The 24,696-nt window shown below is 31.8% G+C and overlaps 1 protein-coding gene across 50 annotated transcripts in view; it reads right to left on the reverse strand.

The window, feature by feature from the left end:
• rbfox1 (RNA binding fox-1 homolog 1) overlaps positions 1-24,696 on the reverse strand; it is a 445,822-nt gene that overhangs the window by 32,306 nt on the left and 388,820 nt on the right. For 39 of the 50 annotated variants that reach the window (XM_087242557.1, XM_087242570.1, XM_087242556.1 and 36 more), the window contains 3 exons: positions 23,147-23,200; positions 5,578-5,713; positions 3,468-3,507 (listed from right to left, as the gene is read on the reverse strand). In XM_087242557.1, coding sequence (XP_087098683.1) covers positions 3,468-3,507; positions 5,578-5,713; positions 23,147-23,200 — 230 coding nt within the window. The remainder of the gene's footprint in view (positions 1-3,467; positions 3,508-5,577; positions 5,714-23,146; positions 23,201-24,696) is intronic. The other 11 variants (XM_087242593.1, XM_087242592.1, XM_087242585.1 and 8 more) reach the window with 1 other exon arrangement.

The raw sequence follows: 24,696 nt of genomic DNA on the forward strand, positions 1-24,696 counted from the left end.
TCCTTTGTTTAACTTGCTTGTCTTAAGGCCGTCTGTCGCATGCAAGCACAGCTTCATTTCCCAGACCTAATCCAACATTCAGTACATTTAGCAGAGCACTCAGCAAATTAAGACCGCTAATAAACAAATACACTTCTTGGATAGTTCCTAATGAATATTAGATGATCTTATCGCAGTGGAACAATCAATCCCAGACGCTGTGGCTCTGTGCTAATGACAAGGGAGCAGAGGAAGCATTACAGCAGCCGTCCTGCCATTTCGACGCATATTTCTGCCCTGTACAATTTGCTTGGTCCCGGAGGAGGGCGAATTGTGGGAGATTCATCAGGCTGTGTCAGGCTCAATGAGACATGGCCTTGAGGAGAATAAGCATTCGGTCTCCACCTCAGCTCCAGATGCTCCTGCTAATCTCCAAATGTGGAGCTCCAGATAAACACACAAGTGGCTGTACAGTTGAAGACAAAATGATTACAGTAGCCCTCTTGAGAAATTTGTATTCTTTTACAAATATTTACCAAGTGATGTTTAACAGAGCAAGGACAGTTTTCAAAGTATTTACGATTATTTTTTTTCCCTTCTGAAGTCTTCATCATTAATTAGTCTTAATTCTTTTAATTTGGCTGGAATAAAAATAAATAAATATATCTTTAAAAAATGTAAGTCAATATTATTATTACCCTTAGGATTATTATTATTTTTGATTGGCTACAGAACAAACCACTGTTTTCTAATGCCTAATTAACTTATCTTGCCTAGTTGACCTGAACTCAAGTACCTTGCAAAATAAGTAGTAAAATAGTATGTACTGTCATCATGGTAAAAACTACAGAATTAAGTTATTAGAAATTGTTTATTAAAACTATTATGTTTAAAAATGTGCTAAAAATACTTCTTGTTGTTAAATAGCACTTGGGAAATATCTTAATAAGATTTAAACTTTCACAGGAGGGCAAATTATTTTGTCTAGAAACTGTAGATCAAAAACAAGCAGGCTGAAGACAGAATTTGGACACACTCTACATACTTAAAAATGGACTTTATAAAAAAAAGTAAATAAATATTATATAATAAAACCTAAAAATTAAAATGTATATCTAAATTATAATCTAAACATAATATCTTTTTTATTTCTAAAGATGTTTTGGAAATAGTTTATCATATATTTTAATTGTGTAGTAGTAGTAGTAGTAGTATTAGTAGTAGTAGTAGTAGTAATAATAATAGTAATAATAATAATAGTAATAATAATAATAATAATAATAATAATAATAATAATAATAATAATAATAATAATAATAATATGTTTTTAAAAATAACACTTTACCATAGCCTGACACGGACCCTCTGAAAACGTAACTACACATCTCGATGACATGAGCTGCAAAATCTGTTGTAGATCGGCTTGGTCTCTGCATTAAAAGTGGGCGGGGCAGAGAGACAATTTTAGGAGGGGCTGAGGGAGCAGAGTGAGGCCGGTGACCAAAGTGTTTAAGAAGTGTAAAGTCCTGCAGAGGAACCCTCATGGAAACTGTTGTTCTTTGTTTACTTTCTGATTTAAGTTGTTGAATGTTGAACTGGTTCCTGCCTCTTTCTTGAAAGAGTGTGAGTTTCTACAGTAGCATTGCATGCAGTTCCAGCATAAACTCAAATCATCGGTAAAAAATCTGGACACCATAGACCATAGAAACTACACTGGTTACTAGCATTTCTGAAGTAGTATTGCCACAGCAGCACAGACAGAACTCATAAGTATAAGCTCACAACAGGGTAGATTATAGATTATGACCAGATAGTTGCAGGAAAAAAAAAAAAAAAAACTAAGAGTGTTAGAAATCTTTATAAAAAACTTAGTTGTCCTTGCTGACTCCTAAGCAATCATTTTTAAAAAAATATTAATTATAAACATTTTGAATCGGTAAAAGATTAGAGCAAAATTGTCATCTGAAAAATTTGGTCTATTATTTGTTTAGATAGAACTTGAACGCCAATGACAAATGTGTCATCTTGTAAAATTGTGTGGTTTGCACATTAATTGTGGTCGCCAATTTGAAAGTGAAACTAAAAGGTGAGTGTTCATTGAAAAAGGTTTTCAGGTAAGTATTTTGATAACAACTGAAATATACAATATTTGTAAGAAACTTATTTGGCCTTGCTGACTCTTAATAATTTTGTTAATAATCATTTTGAAAGGGTAAACGATGAGAGCAAAATGGTAGCCTGTAAAATTTGGCCTATTATTGTTTAGTTAGAACTTGATCTTAAATGCTAAAGACAAATATGTCATCTTGTAAAATTTTGAAGTCAGTTTTTTATACACAGAGTAACTGTAATCACCAATTTGAAAGTGAAAGTAAAAGGTGATCGTGCATTGAAAAATGTTTTCAAGCATGCATTTTAATAACGACACAAATAAAAAATATATAACATTCAAAGAATACAGATGAAGAATATACTGATGATTTACATTATTTAAATTACATTTTTTTTTAATAATTAAAAAAATTATTTTATATCATAAACCTAGATAACCTGGAAACCTGTTAGAAAATGTATTATCAAATATATAAAAACAACTTTTAACTAATTGAAATTTTAAAATCTATTTTGCCTTACAATTATATTAAAAAGCATATTCTATGAATGTCTATATGTAAGAGGACATTTTACTGTACATACATAAGAGTTTTCTCACTGTACTGTACTAACCCAGCATGCCTCACTTTAGTGCTCTAAAATCTCAGGTCATGGAATTTAACCCCCACTGACAATAAACTCCACATTTCTCTGTCACTGATGCTCATACCTTGTGGCTGGTTGAACAACAATGCATATATACAGTTGAAGTCAGAATTATTAGCCCCCCTTTGATTTTTTTTTCTTTTTTAAATATTTTCCAAATTATGTTTAACAGAGTAAGGACATTTTCACAGTATGTCTGATAATATTTTTTTCTTCTAGAGAAAGTCTTATTTGTTTTATTTTGGCTGGAATAAAAGCAGTTTTAAATTTTTTAAAAGCCATTTTAAGGTCAAAATTATTAGCCCATTTAAGCTATATATATTTTTTCCGACAATCTACAGAACCGTTATTATACAATAACTTGCCTAATTGCCCTAACCTGCCTAATTAACCCTATTAACCGAGTTAAGCCTTTAAATATCACTTTAAGCAGTATAGAAGTGTCTTGAGAAATATCTAAACAAATATTATTTACTGTCATCATGGCAAAGATAAAATAAATCAGTTATAAGAAATGAGTTATTAAAAAATATTAAGTTTAGAAATGTGTTGAATATATATACTATATATGTAATTATTGACACCATTAGTTAATTAAATGCTCACAATCAAAACAACAATGGATCATCTTGTAGGTTTGCAGTCGGAGAGAGGAACGGGAGTGGGGTTTTGGGGTATGGAGGGATTTACAGTACATGATCATTCAAAGACGGCATGCGGATACTTACATAAATATCTGCACCGTAAAACCCGTCCTGGTAAACAACACTGGAAAGATGCAAACACACGCGCACACACAGACACAAACACCAAACAAAACAAACAAAACACATCAATATTAGTGCATGTTCCCATGCAAGCAAAACCAACCCCATCTCTAGCCAGGGTTAGTGGAGCAGAATAAGAAATACACACACGCGCTGAATAATCTACACGCACTCGTCACTTTTGAACATTTTTGCAAGGAGATTGTGGAGGAAAGGTTTTGGAAAGAGGCCACAGAGAGCTGGACTTTTCTTATGTAGTATTTTTCATTTTAACCCAAAGCAATTTAAATTCTTTTAATATAACTATCACTACTACTAATAAAATGGTAGAAGAAAAATAAAATGTAGAGGGGAGAAAATAAATAGACGGGTGGATGCATGGATGAATAACATTGCTATTATTATTTATTTGTTTTTTAAATGCTGTATATGTATATATTATTATTACTGTATTCTTAATACTGTATATATCATTCATACTTAATATAGTATTCAATATTATATTATATTAATATTAATCAAAGACTGGTTAGAAATTGACTGCTTATAATAAATTAGTCTAAAAGTCTTTATATATATATATATATATATATATATATATATATATATATATATATATATATATATATATATATATATATATATATATATATATATATATTATTTTGTAGATACTTTCAGCCCCTGGCTTCCTTTGTTTGATATTTTCTCTGTAAAATATACTTTTTTAAAATGTTGAAATAAAGTTTAACATATTTAAATTCAATGTCAATTGTATTCAAAATGAGGTTTCCCAGAGATGGGTTGCGGCTGGAAGGGCATCCGCTGCGTAAAAACCTGCATGGATAAGTTGGCGGTTCATTCCGGTGTGGTGACCCCAGATTAATAAAGGAACTAAGCCGAAAAGAAAATGAATGTATGAATGTAACTTGAGAGTGACAATTAGGTAATATTTGAATATTAAAATGTGATTGGTCCTCACTCTCACATTATTTGCATACAGAATTGTGAATAAAATGGATGTAATAATTCCTGAAGCAATAATATGCTGGTTATTTTTTAATTATAATCTGATCTTTAGTAAATCAGATCAGATGTGCTCCAGCATTAGGCACATTTAGCTATGCCTTTACTGAATGAGCTCTGTGCTACGTCTGACAGATCGCAAACATATTTGTGTTGAACAGGAATGTTGATATTTAAATAAATTGTGCATGCGTGCAGCAATCAAAAACTAAGCCTGTTTATCTGTTGCTTGTAAGAGGGGTGACACAGTGGGGTAGCACAGTTGCCTCACAGCAAGAAAAAATATTGTTACTGAGAAGAACTAAAAAAAACTGACAACTCAAAGTCCTTACTGCTTTAAGTTGCCTTGTTTTTTTAACGATTTCTCGACAATGTATTTTTAAGTGTTCATTAATGTGACGACAGACATTTAAAGCTTAATGTTAATATGCTAATAAAAGCTTTAAACACAAAAATGACAATATGATGTTTATTGAGAAAGGTCACAATGACCACTGAGGTAATACTAGTTGTTATAGAATTCTGGTGGTTCCAGTGTTAAGTTATATGATAATCTAAGTGGAATGCTTTAACTTGTAATAATTATAGTTTTTGTTTAAATTCTCTGACCTTCCTAATCACCAATTTACATATATACAACAACAAAAACTAAAATCCAGTCTGCAGCCCCCTGACTCTTCAAGACATAAAAAAAATCTTCAAACTCCACCAAACCTCCTCCAACATCAACTTACATTAACACACACACACCAACTCAGAAATAAAATCATCCGAATCATCATCCGACTCCTCAGAGATCCCAAAATACATGTGCATTCACTTATAGGAGAGGATTTACATAATGTTATCATTACAAAAAACAAAAAAAAACAAAAAAACATCGACCATGGCAGAAAAGCATGAGTCGAGTGTGGTCATTTCTTGCAGGATGCATGACATGCGGCACCGTCTCTGTGTGCACGGCTCCAGACTCATGCATGTTACAGCAGCCCGGTGGAGAAGGGGAGTAAGAAAGAGTGTGTGTGTTTTTTGTGTTGATTCTTACCCTCCATAGGCTGGGATGTGTGGGGGAGGCGCGGCTGCCCGAAACGTGTTGTAGACGGTGCGGCCTCTTCCTCTTAAGTGTGCCCCTCTGTACGCCGCCGCTGCCGCCGTGGCTGCTGGGTATGGGAAGCCTGGCACTGCAGGGAAAAACAGAGTGTTTACCTCTATGGTGTTTACATGGGAAAACAAACACAAGGAAAAATAGCTGTATAGGTTTGGAACAGTAGCCTAAAAGGAGAACACAATTACGTAAGGCTAAATATAGACTCTTAACACAAACCAAAATGCAGAATTGCAGAATCTGACAGAGAATGTAGAGTCAGACGGTCATTACTGCAAAATAAACTCCCATCAGGGTGATTACATGGCTACTTATGAAATAAGCAACCAAATACATTAGGTATTGATCTGCTGTGAAGTTATTTTAATATGTGAGAGGAGGAGGATACAAGGAGATGTGAAACCAGAACTGTGTTACTAGTCAAATATAATGCTAAGCAGTTCAGGAATAATGACACGCTTGGTAAATATGACCAAAAATGAACAAGAATATAAATATTTCCATACTATATATATTATACACACACTACACACTACAAAAGTTTGGGGTCATTAGGACTTTTAAAGGTTTTTAAAATAAGCTTATCCACTCACCAATGCTGCATTTTTTAAACCAAAAATACAGTACAAATTGTAAAATTGTGAAATGTTATTACACTATAAAATTACTGTTCAAAAGTAGTTTATCATTTAATTTAATCATTTATTCCAGTGATTTTAAAGATGAATTTTCAGCTTTATTGCTCCAGTCTTCAGTCACATGATCCTTCAGAAATCCCTCTAATATTAATTATTATAAATATATTATTATTATTATTATTAATGGTAATAGTAATAAAAGCAATAATGACTAATAATTTCATTTGAAACTACACACAATAAGTAATAGATAAGTATTTAACAATTTAACTTTTTTTTTTATATTTAATAAATGCTACCTTGATGAACAGAATAATTTTATTTAAATGTTTAAATAAAATAAATAATAATATAGGATGGATTGTATGGATTGTAGTGTTTTCTGACCCAAAGATTAAACTAACTTCTGCAATTCTTCAGTTGTGATTATTGGATACTTTTTGAGAAACTTCCAAACTGATTCATATCACTTGTAGTACAGTTGTTGCCCTAATGGTGGAAATGGATGCAGAGTTTTGTGCTATAAATCACAGCTGTTCTTCGGTTTTACCCATTGAGATGAATTGCTAAGTCATTTTAGCCTGTGTGTATCCTCATATTTAAGCAAGTTTTTGTTTCTAGTCACCCAGTCAAAATTATTAAATATTAATGGAAAGACACTTTTTTGCTCAAATTAACTCTCATTTTGAAAGATTTTTAGATAAAAATATGAAATGTTTGCAATTGTTTGTTCTTAATGAGAGCAGATCTTTTAAATAAATGTTAATATTTTAAAGCTAAAGGTCAAAAGGTTAAGGCAATACACTGCAGGTTAATAAGGTACAAATTAAATAATAATAACCGCCATAATTCCTAAGTTGATTGATCACATTAAGAATCGCAAACATATCTCAATTGCACTTTTTTTCTAAAATTTAATGTTTAAATATGCAAATATAAATATATCATTTATATTTTCAATACAAAAATATTTATTTATTTAATGCAATATGTGCTATTTTTCATCAATAATTCAGACAAGACTGTAAACAGACACAAACATAAAATAAATAAATAAATAAATAAATAAATAAATAAATAAATATTTTCATTATGTCCTAACAAGTCCCTCTGTAAAAAAAAAAAAAACTTTCAGAATATAAATACCAATACAATTTTTAAATTATATATATTTAATGTCAGCTAAAGTGGAGACGTATTTTTAAGTGCAAAAAAAAAAAAAAAAACAACTTTCACTTTTGAGGAAATTGACATTAAAGTTACTTTATTTAACCAAAATATATTAAAGACACAAGCTGATAAAGTGAAACAAACAAAATCTGGATATTTTTTCTTATATTAAGCTGAAAGTCCCAAACCTCAAAACAGCATCTTAAACAATTAAAAACATTTTTTTTCACAGTCTTCTTTGCTCATATTTACTAAGGATTCCAATAGTGGAAGCCACCGCATATATCAAGTATATACTGACCAATCTTAATCAAGTTTTCCTTAGAATTAATAATGAATGTCAAAATGAGCTGTAATTCCACAAGTGTAAACTAATATAAGCCGTGCCTCCATCTATACCTGCAATTAGCCCAAAACTCCAACAATGAGTAATAACCAAACTACAGGAGGCACAGAGACCTCTGAGGCTGAAAACAGAAAGCTTGGTATTGTTGTTAAATGATCATTAAGTTTAATAGGGCGTCAGTGGTGAAAATGACTTTTAAGAGGCTTAATTTGAAATGGTTGAGAGAAAGAAAGCGAGAGAGGAGGTTTGTGAAAGCTGCTTCATTCTTTAACATTACAGCTTTTCAAAAAGGAGACGGTATAAATGTCTAATAAGAGCACTGAATCTTTCATTTGCTGAATGAAAAATTCAGATTTAAGGAAGGGCCTTGCGTGATGTAGAAAGGTGAAAGAGATTGTTTCATTTGACTCTTTGTCACCTTGGATATGTGTCGTTTTTACACAGAGCACCAAAGCTGTCCGTGTGTATAAAAGAGAGGAATAAAGCGACATGAACTTTACAACTTAATTCATTCTGCTTATGAAGCTGGAAGGTACATTTCTGCCAATGAAGTGCAATTTATTTATAATCTTAACATACATGTTTTAACAAAGGTCAATATGTTTATTAGAGGGATCACATTTGATTTGTTTTAATTATGTTCCATGATGTATTTGACATACACTCTATAGGCAGAATAATTCTTCAGAAGATTTATAATAATAATAATTAATAATTAATAGTGTTTTGCTAGTCAGCATCAAATAACTATTAAAGGTTTTATGAATGGTTAGAATTGTTTTTGTTATATTTGTTTTTCATTTTAATTTTAGCTAAAGTTTTATGTTTTGGGTAATTTGATATTTAATAAATGTGTTTAATTTAGGTAATTCAGTTGTTTGATCCAGTGGAATTTGTGTATATTTTAGTAATTTCTTTTTTTTTTTTTTGCAGTTTTATTAACTGGCTAAATGAATTTCTAGAAGATTTCGTTATATTAGATTTGCAGCTTTCATAGTAATTTTTTGTCCTCAAAGTTTTGTTGTTTATTTCAAGCAAGAACAACATTTTAGTTGTATTGTGACAGGGTGTTAAACAGTAACAGTTCTTGACCCCAGTGAGCTAAAAACAAAAATTCATAGTTTTATGCTAAAAAATACAAAAAGTTAAACATTATGAAGTCATTCATATTGTGTTCAATAATTATTTTTCCATATACAAACACAGGAAAACATTAATTTAATGACCTAGAAATCCAAGTGTTTCATGAGTTTATATTTTAAATTTGATGAAGATAGTATGCAAAATGAGATTTCTATGAAAGGTTTTCTGAGGCTATAGCGGTGTCCTTTTTTCCTCACCATCAGAGGCACAAAAATGACCTTCCCAAACTAAAACAGTAAAAGTTGCTGAATAATTTGGTCTATATTAACAGTTTATGTATCTTTGGAAAGAACACACTTTGGGCTTTATTATCCATCATCTAGAGTTTATATTGCTCAAAATGAAAAAAAAGTTACAGCTGCTTAAGTAATGTAAAAAAGTGCAGCGCACTAAACATTTTATTATTTCAGAAACAAATACATGAAATTAGTCCGGTAGCAATACAGAGAAGTAATACGTCAAAAGCCACACATCTCCTGAGTATATGTTTTGAATTTGATTGTGATATCATGTAAAATAACATTTCTGAAATGATTTTTCAGAGACAATGTGATTTTCTCCCTCTCCTTGTTTGTTAAGAAGTCTGACGATCACATGTATACTGAAGTTTTCCACAACTATTTTAGTGTTTTCACATTCTACTTCTTTTTTAATTGTGTGTTTGTAAATTTTTATAGATGTTTTATTTTAGCCATTGGCATTATTTCTGTAATTATTGCAGTTTTATTATTTGTTTGAATTAGTCAAAAGTTTAATTCATTTAGAGTTTTCTTAAAGTTTTCGTCATTTTGTTGTTCTACAATTTTTTAGCTTTAAGAATTAGTTCATTTGTTTTATTTCAAGAAAGAAAAATATTTTAGTTGTATTATGGAATGCTGTTTTCAAATTTATTTAATTAAATATTTCCGCCCCCCCCCCCCCCCCCCATTTGTCATTTTCCTGCAAATAAATTACTATGTAGTTTATTTGCAGAACAAAAACTACTGTATACTTTTAAATATTTGTGCTATACCACAGAAAATCATATCACAGACACACCTAACAGTAACAAATGCTGGATTCCACACAATCAATTTGTGTTAGGACAACATGGAGGAATTAAGTTAACTTATTACAAATTAAAGTGGATTGAACATGAAACAACTACGTTGTCCCAAAAAAACTCAACAATTGTTGTTTCAGCTTATTTTAAATAAGTAATTTGAACAAATACCAAACATCATTTGTTGAACGCATACAAAATTTGACTAATATCTAAAAATACTTAGTGGAAAATTTACACAGCATATTTTTTTTTTTTAAAGCCACCAAAGATTCATCATTCACATTTTTTCTATTCCCTTCCACAGCATTCAGGCCATACGACATCCATTTTTGTAAACACTGCATAACACGTTTGCATATTCACGCACGCGCTTGGCTTTGATGCGTAGAATGTGTCCTGCAGAAAATAAATAAGAGATGTGTATTTAGCCTGAATATTTACGGGATAAAGAAGTGAGACGATGCGCTTTCATTTAGCACGATGAAGGGTGGAGGTCTGGATGCTGCTGGATGAGGGATGGAGCTCCAGGGGGAAGCGTTTTTATTGCTTTGAGAGCGATTACAGTGAAGCAGATGCTCTGGCCGACGGGAGGCAGCCTCCGCATCAAAGCCATAAAAGTGTACAACCGCTTTGTAGTGCAATCATTTCTCTCATTGGCTTTTGTGTGGGAAGTGTGTTTCATAAACACTGCAGGAGGCTGCGGGTCGACCCTGTGCCGCAAACCGCAGAGACTCTTTTACCAATGCATGGATATATAAACAAGATAATACACTAATCATAATCAGGAAAGCTTAATGATTTTGATGTGTATTCATGTACATTCTCACTAATTTATATCTTTAATCGTATTTTTTGATCTTGAATGTGTAAAAACTATTTATTAATGTATCACTTTCATGAGAGTGTTTTATGTATTTGTATGTTTTAAAGTGTATTAATTCAATTTAAATATAGTTTAAGCTAATGCAGGTACGCGTACAACCATAAGAGGATATATTAACAATAACAAACCAAGGTTACTACTGAAAGGAGTACCATGAAGCTCAAATATTTTTGTTACTTAAAATAAAATAAATGCAAACTAAAAAATCTCAACAAGAAAAAATATATAAGCTAATAAAATGTAAAATGTAATATAACATGTAAAGAAATTAAAAACTAAAACAAAAAGAAAATATTAATCAAATTAATATTCAGGAATGAAAAATATATCTATTACAATATATCATAAAATAATAATAACCAGTGATGAGGGTAACGCGTTATAAGTAACGCACATTACGTAATAATATACATTTTTCAAAGTAACGAGTAAAGTAATGCATTACTAATATTATTTGAGTTACTTTTAAAAATGTAACACAAGTTACTTTTTACCTTGCTTAATTGGCTTTAACAAAATATATTGCGGAATAAAAATTATCTTAGTCAGGTTGAATCACCCACTCAATGAGCGAGTGTGCTGCGAGGAAAACAGACAGTTGGCTTGCACTCATTATCATCACACGGGTCACCTTTTTCACAGCAAATGAGTCAGTGTACTGTACTAGTAACTGTATAACTCAGGATATTGGTTTATTTAGAGTCAGAGGGGGTATCCGGTATGTTACTGATGACGCAAACGGTTTCACGACAATCTGTTCAATTTAATGAACTGATCGACCGGTTCGCTTAGAGGATCCGGTTAAAATCAAACTATTAATTTGCGAATCACCCGTTGCAGACACACACAGTCAGAAACAGAAACAACGGCAGGCCGTAGGCTTACATTTTTTTGCTATGGATTTTTGTTATTTTGAAATTATCGATGAAAAGAAGTGGACTGTTGTTAAGTGTAGATTATGTGTAAGTAAAACTTTTAAAAAACACGACAGCGGAAAAAAACAACAACAACAATAAACAAAACTGAATGCAAAGCAGTACACCCACACCACAACTCCAGCTAAGCAACAAATGATTGACATCAGTTTACATTCTCCAGGTAAAACAATTTATTTGACTAAACTGAAAAAGAATGAAATGGTTATTGCTTTTATTGTTGAGGAGATGCAGCCACTGTCTACTGTAGAAGCAACCACGTTTTTCTCTCTTGGGAAACAATTTACATATTTGTTAAGGCCATGTGAAGAAATGTATTCAATTTAGCTCAAAGATTTATTTCGATTTGGGGATGTTTTTTCATTGTCATGTTAATAAACATTTTAAAGGTATAAAATCAGTTTTGCCTTGATATAAATTATTTCAGGCTTTATTGCAATCTTTATCTCAATGGACAGTGAATTTACTTAACCAATAACACAAAACATACAAAAGTAGTCAATACATTACTGTACATGGATTCATTAATTTCTATCTACAGCATGAATAGCTCTGGGTTCAGGAAGTTCTCAAAATACAATTTTATCCTACATGTTTTTAAGGCAAATGAAGGTGTTAGTTGTTTATGTGGTTGGTAAATTCAGAGCTTCTCAAAAAAAAAAAGATGAACAAACAACTGCAAATTCAAAAAAAAAAAAAAGATCAAACCTCAGCCAGGTAAGAAAAAGTAACTCAAAAGAAATATAACGCATTCCTTCCAAAAAAGTAACTAAGTAATGCAGTTAGTTACTTTTTTGGGGGGGTAACTCAATATTGTAATGCACTACATTCAAAAGTAGCTTTGCACAACACTGATAATAACTATTGTATATATAAAAATTATACATAATTGATCAAATTAAATAAAAAAATTAAATAAAAAATAAAATGAACATATAATGTGTATTTAAAAAAAAAAACATTAGATAAATCAATAAAACATTTGAACTTCTCACATTTATATATGAGAAAAAAATAGATTTTAAATAATTAAAAATGTTAATAAAAATAAAATAAAACATTTAAATCTACTGAAAATTTAGACAAATTCTATTTTTAAAACCTACTAAAATAATTCTAGACTATTCGACCACTGTAAATAATCCATCTATTTTTAATTAGCAAGTATTTCTCTTTAAAGGCTTATTTATTGATTTATTTAAATAATATAACTACTATATGACTATTCACGCTCTATTCTCTTAATGTATAATCCAAATGTATGTAATCTTGCAGCTACACAGTCTTTTGAACCACATTTAAAGTCTTAATGAACGTACATTTTAATCACCTCTGTACACATGTCAGGGTCATTTCACATTGTTTCTTCCCACAATGCAATCTCAACCGCTCAATGTACGACACAGAAAGCAGCCACCAAAGTGCTTTCATTCCCTTTTTAAAACGATTCGTCCTTCCGCTCAAAGCCGCTTGTTGTCTTCCTCGATATCCTATCTGCACAAATTCATTCCCTTTAGCTGCTGCCTTTCTGAAAATCCCTCAATTCTTCTCCTCTCTTAATTGCGCGTCACTATTCAAACTTATCATTCAGTGTTTTGCGAGTTGAAAAAAAACCCCCAGTGATGTTGAAAGCTGCAGGACTCCATCAAAGAGAGAGCAAGGACAGTGACGTAATGCTAAAACGCTGAAACATTAGTGCTGTCAGTCAATACAAATGACCCTTCACATCATTAGCAGCCAAACATATTCCATTTCACTCCATACGGCTGAAAGTCTCTCTGTTTCGTCTGAAAATTCAATAAACTGAGTGCTAGCCACAAGAGAAGTCGCCCTTCCTCTCCTCTTGCTGAAGGAAATGAGTTTACCAATTTGTGATTAATTATTTCTTCACCAATGAGTATTAAAAATGGGAGATGGGATGTGTACTATATGTGTTAAGTCAAAGAAATAGAGTAAAAAAAAAAAAAAAAAAAAAGATAATAAATATGACAACTTTGGCACTGTTTTGTTAAAAACAAACTAAATTTGATTCATACAGTACATATTAAAAAGCATTGTAACAACATTTATTCGACTTTAAAACTGTATTATTAAATCAAATCAATAAAAATGTGAAATAATTAACCTAAATATTTAATATATAAATATTTCTATATAAAAAACAAATGTTTCTAATATGGTTTCTGTAAATACAACAATTCTGCCACTAACATGGTTTTATTAATAGTCCAAATTAGTGTGTTTTAGAGCTGCACAATATAAAAAAAATATATGACATTGCGATATTTTGTTTTTCTGCAATATACAGTATACTGCAATATGAATGTATTTAATAGCTCTATTTAGAAATAATTCATTAATTTAGTTCGAGTGGGATGATTTAGGAGGGGATTGCATTTTTTGCATAAAATGTATTAAACAAATTTTAAGCATTGATGAAAACAATAAATCAAATATACGTGAAAAAAAGTGCTTTACAACTTTCTAGGGAGTCTTAATAGCATTCAGCAACAGAAATTGAATAATTTCTGAATGCTTTAAACTCTCTTGAAATGCTCACACATACACAGGCCTTAAAAAAACACATGCAAGTGAATTTTTTTATTTTATTTTATTTTTTTTTGCTTTATATGGTTACACTTTGCAAGTGTGGTTCCTGGAAAACTATCAAATCAACTCAACATTACAGATCATGCAATGTCATCACTGCATATGCGCACATTGCAATATCGATGCTGAAACGATACATTGTGCAACCCTAGTTTGTTTACTTTCTATTTCTATTCCTTACTATTCCTATTATTTCTATTTTGTTGACTGCTTAAATCCGATTAATGTTGTAGTTTTTCTGGTTTAAAGCAAAGCAAAGCAAAGCAAAGCAAAGCAAAGCAAAACACAACAAAACAAAACAAAACAAAACAAAACAAAAAACAAAACAAAAAACAGAATGAACCGTCAACTTTTCCGGCATATGTTTTACGCAGAGGATGCCCTTCCAGCAACAACCCAGTACTAGAAAACGAATCGAAATGAAACTTAATAAAACAAAACAAAACAAAACAAAACAAAACAAAACAAAACAAAACAAAACAAAACAAAACAAAACAAAACAAAACAAAACAAAACAATTTTATGTTTTTAGTTTTTGCTTTAGTAAAAATCAAGTAATGGTTACAAAAAAAATATTATTTGTGCCTATTTAGAATACATGCAAGGCAATTTATGAAATGAATCTTTGCAACATTGTTATGACATGATTTTCAAAAATTTGTGATCGGAAAAGGATTGATTTATTAAATTTCAATGTTTGGAAACAAACTGTAAAGAGGGTAGTTCACTGAGAGAGTTAATACATCTTTAAAATCAAAACTTGAATTGATGTAACATAATATTGTAGTAACAGTAATATCACAGCAAAAACTCCGTAATAATACATCAACTTCTTTTTGGTGACGTAAGACGAGTGTTTTGGACAACAGCAAGGACAACAGTAAGACGAGTGTTTTGTTATCTAAAACTGCCCATAGTTAAGAAAAAAAACCTTATAAGTTTGTCTTTTGTTAAAAGAGCATATGTTATCAGACTGTTTGTATGGCTTCCTAAAAAATAATTGCTAAAGCTGCATCTTTCTGACCTTATCCATGTGTGAACTCATTTCCTAAAAGAACGCAGGCATTAGTAAAAGAAAGAGCATGTGTATGCGAGCATCTTCAGAGAACAGCCTTATATTTCCCATGGTCAGAGGTTGCCTCCATTTGCATAATCTCTGGGCGTAAATTGCTGAAAGTCTAATTTTCAAACATCCGCCCAATCTCCGTCAAGCGTAACACTTAATCAGAGATCAGGCCGGCAGACAAGCAGGGTCTGGCACACTGGTCATCCCTCAGCCTGCTGCCGATAGCTTTCATTCCCCTCAGCCGGAGAACTGTTAATGAACATCAAAGCTATCTTAAATCAACAGTCTGCCGCAGGTGAGAGCCGCTTCCACTGGCCACGCCACACATCTGAACGCCTCATGAATCAAAGACGCTCCTTTCCATCTCATTCCTTCAGGATATTTGTTTAGAAAGTTCACTTTCAAGCTAAAACTAAAAATAGATGCTTCTTTACACTCAGTAGCCTGTTCTATTTGGAATCGTGTAATCCCAGAAAAAGGCTTTTATGTTGAAATGGTTGTTTCTAGAGTTTGGTGTTGTATTTTACTGCCTTTTTAAATTTTTAAAATCTGTAACTAAAGCATTTCATTGCTGATTTCAAGAAGTACACAGACTGTCAACATTACATACACATGTAAATTATTTCTTTATTTCTATTTAGAATAATATTTTCCTGAAGGACCAAAGGGTTCTTTGTGTTAGAGTTTAGGATTTATTACTTCCCGCTTTTTTGTTTTTCAAGTTTGTAACTGTCAATGTACCTATGGAGTTCACTGACTGTCATCGTTTACTCAACAGATATATGATTTCTGTATTTCCATTAAAAACTGTATTGTCCTGTAGAATCAGGAGATTCTTTGTGTTAAAGTCTTTATTAGCAACTGTCAAAGCACCATATTACTCGTTTTCTGAAGCTTAACCATCAAACTTCATCAACTGTCAACACTCTTTCAACAGATATGATTTCTTTATTTCTAATAAGAAACATATGGCTCTTAAGTACCAAATGGTCCTTTGTGGTAGAGTTTAGGTGTTTTCATTTCCCGCCTTTTGTTTTTCAAATTTGTAACTGTCAGTGTACCTTTGGAGCTTAACTATCCAACTATAATGACCGTTAACATTTACCCAACAGATAAATGATTTCTTTATTTATATTAAAAAATGTATTGTCCTGAAGTATCAAATGATTCTATGTGCTAAAACTTAGGGATTCCTAATTCCGGCCCTTTTCATAGCAAACGTCAAAGCACCTTATTACTGGTTTCCTGGAGCTCAACCATCAAACTTCATTGACTGTCAACACTCTTTCAACAGGTAAATGATTTGTTTATTTCTAATAAAAATTATATTGCTCTGAAGTACCAAAAGGTTCTTTGTGGTAGAGTTTAAGTGTTTTCATTTCCCACCTTTTTTATTTTTCAAATTTGTAACTGTCAATGTGCCTTTGGAGCTTATCTATTCAACTATACTGACTCACTACCATTTACTCAACAGATAAATGATTTATTTCTATCAAAAACTATATTGTCCTGAAGAACCAACCAATTTGAACTAAAGTTTAGGGATTCTTATTTTTTTGCCCTTTTTTTTAGCAACTGTCAAAGCACCTTACTGCCAGCAGTCTTTTAAAAGGTAAAATATTTCTTTATTTCTAATAAGAATCTTGTTGTCCTTAAATACCAAAAAATTATTTTTGGTAAAGTTTAGCATATTTTTTGTTTCCCATATTTGTTTTTCATATTTGTAACTGTCAAAAATGTTTTTAGAAGTTTAACTACACTGACTGTAGGCATTCTCTCAACAGGTTATTATTTCTTTCCTCAAATGTCTAATTTAATCTTTAATCTTTTTCTTTCACTGGTTTTGTACCAATTATGCCAAAAATACAAAATCAATTGTGAATTTTAGATCCTGTCATAATCTACAACCTTATTGTCTGACATTCATTTAGAACAAAATACAAAAATTATGCACATCAAAGCTTCATAGTGAATTGTGAAGAAATTTCACCAGAATTTGGTCTTTGGTCCATGTATTTTTTTCATGATGTTGATGAATTCACAATGTTCATTGTCGATTGTGCAACATTTATACATTAAAAATATAAACAAATTTAGCCAATGCATAACTTATACATCATGTAATTTAGAAATATATATAGAATAATAGTAATAATAATAATAATAATAATAATAATAATAATAATAATATTGATGATGATAATATTAATAATCATAATAACAATAACAAAAAATAATAACACAAATTATTATTATTATTATTATTTTTATTATTATTATTATTATTATTATTATTATTATTATTATTATTATTATTATCATTATTATTATTATTATTACTATTATTATTATTATCATCCATATTATTATATAAAAAGGCTAGAAAGTATTTTAAGACCAGGCAGAGAGAAATCGTTTAAAAATAATATTATTTTTAGACCATTAAGATACTATACGACACCTTTAAAGCATGGTTCTTTATGCAAACTTTGGATTCTGCAAGGTTGTAAAGAGAAGAACTTGGCACTATTTAGAATATATTTTTCTTATAAGTGTATGGTGCTCTTTCCATCTGCAGTCTAAACAGCAATGTGCCAATACCTATTTCTGCCATTAGGCAAACGAAAGCATTCAAGGCATTTTCCAATATCGGCACAATTCGGGCGTATTAATGATGCTTTGATTATAATTAAGACAGAGAACAAAACATTCACACTTTAATGGGATGTGGGCTGTTTGGACACTTAAAAGGTGAGACGAAAGCAAATCAATAATGAGCCATTTTGTAATTAACAGAATGTGCGCTGAATTAGGCAAACGACTGTCTGGAGAAATTGAAAATATTGATTTTAATTTATAATATATATTTCAGTCCTTTGATGCCCTTGCGTCGACAGACAATTACATTTAACAATCATCTCGATACTTTTTGCCTTCCAGTTTCTGCGCATTATCATAAAATGTCTATTTTTTCCATATAATGAGAGAGGTAATGATGTTCGAGGAAGGTCAGAGGCTGTGATGGCCAAGGTTGAGAAGGAGATGACCGAAGGAAACGACAGCAAAAAGCATCTCCTTCAAACCGGCGAATCGCGCTTGCTTTCAAAGGCCCATAAAACGAAATGAAGCCCTGGGGGTCTGGAAGCTCGCTGGATTATGTTTTCAAAGATGTGTACCGTGTTTGCAGTTGTGACAATGGCATCTTGGAGCCTCTTGCCAATAGGCCAGTGAACAGAGACTCACATTGTGAAACAGGCCCTTTGGGTGATTAGAATAATCACTTCCTGCCTGCCAGCTCTTTCAAGCCTATGCCAGAGCCCGATTAAGGTCACCCTTCATGCACACCTTCAACAACTATTTCTCCATCAAATAATGCATCTACAAAAACAGACACTTAATTTTATGGTTGATATTTCTAACCAGGATTTGAAATAAATGCCAGCCGTTTTCTTTTTTCTTTTGTTTTATCAGGCAGGCTGTCAATTTAAAGCAGGAAATAAAAGTTGAACAAATCAAGAATGAACAAAGAGATGCCAATGTGTTTGTAACAGATTATTTAAAAAAAAAGAAAAAAAAAACTGCGCAAAATCAAAGGAGTAGCACAATGTATATTTAATACTATATTATGTTTTAAACATTAAAGATGTGGCACTTATCTCAGTGTATGACCTAATTTTAGTTTTGTTTTGTTAATAGTTAAGGCTCCCTTAGGAGCAGCGCTCTGAACTTAATTGTGATAGAACATAATTTCAAAAAGTAATTAAATCCATTAGTTAGTAACTTTAGAGGTGGCACAGTGGGTAGCGTTGGTTCGAGCCCTGGCTGGGTCAGTTGGCATTTCTGTGTGGAGTTTGCATGTTCTCCCCGTGTTTGCACGGGTTTTATCCAGGTGCTCAGGTTTCCCCCACAAAAACAAAGAATTGCGTTAGGTAAATTGGGTAAGCTAAAGTCTCAGTAGTGTATGTGTGTATGTCCTGGTCCTCCAGGTTGGGAGTTGAGCGTTGGGCTAACAACCCACCTTGTAAATTAGATGTTAAGAAACACCAACATGGTGTGGCTAAATATCAACTTCGATATAAACAGCCCTGGGAGTAAGTAAGTAGGTAGGTAAGTTAGTTCCTTTATAAGGATACATTTACAAATACATTATACGTTGTAAATACGTTGTAAATAGGTTACATTTGTGTTACTTCTTTTCATCTGGACTGGGCTTGTTTGTTGGTAATAATATATAAAACTATTTATTTTTGACAAATGTAAATGTACAATTTTTACAAGTAATGTGAAGTAAATAATTCTCACACAGAAGAAAATATCCCTGTATCTGTATTTCCTTTTGTCTTTTCTGATTTGAAAGTAAATTCAACACATTTTAGATGAATATTCATTCACATTTTTAAATACATTTTAAAGGATATACAATCTGTGTGGAAGTGAAATAAACACATGTTTACATTTAAGCTGGAACTACTTTAAGTATCAGGCTCACACGTCGTATGCAATACATTTGCACTCAATCGACAGAAACAGGAGAGAACATCAGTCAATAAATGAAAAGTAACTGATGATACTTTTTTATGACATTTTCTAGGAACAAGCAGAATGTTACTTTACTAGTTACTTAAAAACTTAATCTGATTACTTAACTCATACAACTAGCAATCCATTAACCAATAGTGTACTTTATTGGCATTTGGTAGGTGTTCAAACTGTTTTTCTTTACTTTATTCACACCTAAAATGTTTGAATTTCACTTTAAACATGGCAGCATCTGTACCAAAGCACATTCCTTTTTTCTCAAAATAAATCAACATTTATGGGCTACTTTTAAACCAGATACCTTATCAAAGCAACGACAAGAAGTTTCAAATCTGCTGTGTGAAAAGTGCTTTCGTCCTTTAAAAGACATCCCTTGCTTTGATTTTTCATCAAACGAGTTATCTAATGCAATGAGATTCATCTATTTATTTTCCTTTTGGAGTCACTGCAAGTCCAATATATGGAAATAAAACAAAACAGCGAGCTTTGAAACTTGCTATTTGTAAGGAATATGAAATTATCATATCTGGTATCACAGTAATTCACCATTTCATATCCTCTGCAGTGTTCATAAATGGAGGATTCAGGGCATGTGGGCTGAGTACTTTTTCACACACGCAAAACACATTAGCGAAGCTGCACATTAGCCCTGCATGCAAATGCATTTAACCCTCTGTGTTGCAGAGCTGCTTTGTGCTATTATTTATTTATTTGGAAGCATTTATATCAATACGATTGTGTTTACTCGTAAAGAATACAGTTCTGATTTACATTCCATTAAAAATAACATTTCCTACAAAAAACTGGGGATAAGTGATAATGAATTTTTTTTTTGTGTTTTTTTTTTATTTATTTATTTTTTTTTTTTACAGGAGTGCTACCATTTATAAATATATCTACAAAAAACATTTTTAGAGAAGCAATTTATTCTTTAAATTCTTTCCCTGCTATTGACTAGATTATTTTTCTGTTACAACACAATGCATCCTGGGCTAGTTCCAGAATCAAATCAATGAGGTTGCTTCTGGAATTAGTGAGGGTGCTATTTTTGTCCTGCATTTTTATGAGAACGTCACTACGTTTATTCAGATTCTAAATGGATTATTTGTAGCCTAGAATGTGGTTCTTTCATAATTGCTAAAAGACTGTCTAATACCGTTCATCATATTCCCACACAGTTTTGTTATAATCAATGAAGAACTTTACAATGGCCAATAAATCTCATAATTTATACACTACAAAAACCAAAGCATTTTGAGCGGTGAGTCATTGGTCTTCTGATTGGCCATTGCATTAAAAAAAACATCAGATGTGTGTGATTGGCAGCTTTGCTAAATGTTGCAAAGAATAAAGTGAATATAATCTTATACTGTATAATAGAACACAAATGCAATACACATAATATTATAACAGAACATAAATACAGACAAAGCACTGGATTTTTCCCACTTGTGTTTTGTCAAACTGCCGCTATTACAACTTGAACAGAGGGTGTTCCTACTCTCAATTTAATACCCTCTATTGCCTTCAACATGAAGGCTTTTCCATATTTTAAGAGTTAATCTGGCAATTAGTGTGGTTAGAGATCTTCAGAAACACTATAAGACATCTAGATCCAAAAACAAGGGATTTGTGCAAACCAGAAGAAGCCGACAAAAGTTGTTCATGCACAAGCAAGCTAATGTAGTCACAAAATTGAGAAAATGTTGACAGGTTGACAGCCACTAGGCCCGTCACAATAATCAATATATTGCCTTATCGCACAACATATGGGCATGACCTCAATCATATTTGGTGACGCAATATATATCGCTCATACATAATAACCTATTCTAGCAACATTTTAGCTTCATTGTGCAACATCTCTATCTCTATTGGAGGTGTCAGTGTCAGTATGTTTAAAAACCACTATGGTATTAACTATAAATGACTATAGTGTAAATTAATGTGGGTGTCTAACAACTAAAAATAGATCTGGTAGCAGATATTGTAGCCATTGCACCTTTTAACTTGCACTTTTTTTTGTTAACTTTTATTATTATTTATTTAGGACATGCGTTTTCACATTCTGATTCCAATGCCTAATTACTAAATTGTAAAAATGACTATAATTAAATTAAGTATTGTTACAAATAAAATATTATGTGTTCTTTGGAAGAGTTAACTTGCATTGTGACGATATTATATTGTTATTCTGGCACCATATAATGAGTGGCATAAATTGTGTTAAAATGACAATAATAACGTTTATCGCAATATATTTTGTTGCAATACAAAAAATGGATATTGAGACAGGCCTAACAGCCACAATGACGTATGGCAAGTTTAGTTATAATTAAAATGATATAAAGTGCTTTGTATAAAATATCCACGCTTTAGAGGCGATGTTGGACTTGATCTTGGATAGTTCATCTTTTGATAATCAACAAGCATTGTGAACATGATCAAAACGCTGCTGCTGACTGACAGTATTCAGAAAAAACGTACATCTTTAGAATCTTATGCATACTCCGACTAATATCATAAACATTACTAAAAACAAAGATTTCATTATAGATTTTTCACAGCAATGGCCAAGAAGAACAATTTGTTTCTTAAGGCTCTGACATACTTCATACATAGGTTTTTTTTCTATTTTTTGTTTGAGCGCAAAAATAACTTTGAAAAGGCTGAGTGATGGTATACAGTTTTCGAACATACTGACAGCTGATGATGTAATACTGAAATTATGTCATTTCAGTTTTTTTTTTTTTAGTTTTACGTGAACCATTTCTGTGATGAACATTTTAATAATCCAAAAAAACATTTTTTCTATGTATAGATCCTCTTGTGGATTATAAAGATGTTTACAGTTCATCAAGAAATACTCTCAAGGAAAAATCTGTCACTGGGATGTTGCCTTTTCAAAAGGAACATTCTCGTATTTAAAGGGTCCATATTGCTACCTTAAAGGTACATCTTAGTAACTAATGGACCCATATTGTACTTTAAAAGTACATCCTATTGCCTAAAAAAAGAACAAAGGTGTACCTTTACACAGATTTATTTTCTGACAGCGATCCATCAATGCCAAAAGAGAACCTTGTGTTCCAAGATTACAAGTTGTAATGTATTATACGACCGATTTTACTCACCTGCATAGAATTCTGGGCTGTAGACTGCACCCACGACTGGATTCAACTTCCAGCCTAGACAAACACAGAGAGCAAGAGATCTGATATTAGCAAACTAAAACTCTAAAAGCTGGATTCTGGCTATAACTAGAACCTCCAGGCCCATGCGTAATGAAGTCAGCAGAGGGCCGACCACACTGAAGTGCTGCTGTCATCCAGAGCACTGAGCAGCCTGACAGATTTCTCTACAAATCTAAACTCTACAAATGGCCTGTCTGTTTAAACTGCCTATACGTAAAAAAATACTGGGATATCAAGTGAGATCTGATCTAAAAGGTTGTCTCGGATTTTCATTCCATTTAAACTTTTGGGTTAGGAAGAAGAGAGAAGTGCTGTGAAAAACATTTCAGAAGACACTCTTTTTTTGCTCAGGAAATTGACAATTACAAGCACTCCTCTTTTCTAGCTGGAATCTGCAAGAGTTTGATTTCAGATTCGGAATAATGGCTTGTTCAGGATAAAAAACGATAACTGTAACAATGAATAAAAATCTGCCTAAATGTAAAAGGATAGCGGAGTTCTTATCACAACTGTAATGGGAATGAAAAAGAGATATGGTATTGTTAAAATCCTTTTTTCAATGTTTTGTTTACAGTTTAAGGAATAATTAAAAACAATGACAGCCAATAAGAATGCATCTTCCTTTTAAAAGTCATGTGAAGTGTGCAGTTTTTATTTAATGCTTGATGTAATTTCAACTGAAAATGAAGAAAGGGCAGGACTGGGAGTAGTTTCTCCCTTGTGAAAACAACAACAACAAAACAGCCAATAGCGTTTCATTTTCTTACAGTTCTGCCAGTGGGAGTGGTTGAGATCGAGCATATCAAACAAAGCATCTTGAAGGAGGCGGGGCATGTCAGCTACTAGAGAGCATTTGATTGTTGAAAAAAAAAAAAAACGTTGATCCATTTAAAGTACGAGGAAGTGACAAACTACAAGTTTTACATGTTTAAATCTAAATGCAATCTAATCTTCTAAATGCACATTTTGTCATTGTTTTGTATTATGATTGTCATTATACATTGTCATTGTACTACACTAGCTAATGGATATACTTTAAGACTAACATAATGTACTGAAATTAATATCTAAATAAAGTTATCCTAATTTCACTGGACCTTTATTGAGTGCAAACATTTAGAGAGGCAGATGAAAGAAAGTAGTTTGTGCTTCCTGACAATCCCAGAATGTCTTGTCCAGGCGTCACTTCTAATATAGTTATCATTACAGTTATTACACAGTAGTAGTTGTTCTTTGTGTGAATGGGACTTAAGACAGCATGTTTTCAATCAGTGAAGTTATGCTTTATATTTTAAAATTTCAATAAAATTCCAAAGTATGAGATCAATGGGTGACAAAATGGTATTATAGACAAGGAAATAAACATATATGTTATAAACTATAAGTAAATTTTAACAGTGAACAACAAACAATTATTCTCCAATCACGTTGGAGGATTTACAAACTTTTGACAGTGTTGGTGTTCTCGAAAAATATCTGATAATCACTGA

The sequence above is a fragment of the Danio rerio genome, chromosome 3 (genome assembly GCF_052040795.2).
Source record: "Danio rerio strain M-AB ecotype USA chromosome 3, GRCz13ab, whole genome shotgun sequence".
NCBI classification, from domain to species: domain Eukaryota; kingdom Metazoa; phylum Chordata; class Actinopteri; order Cypriniformes; family Danionidae; genus Danio; species Danio rerio.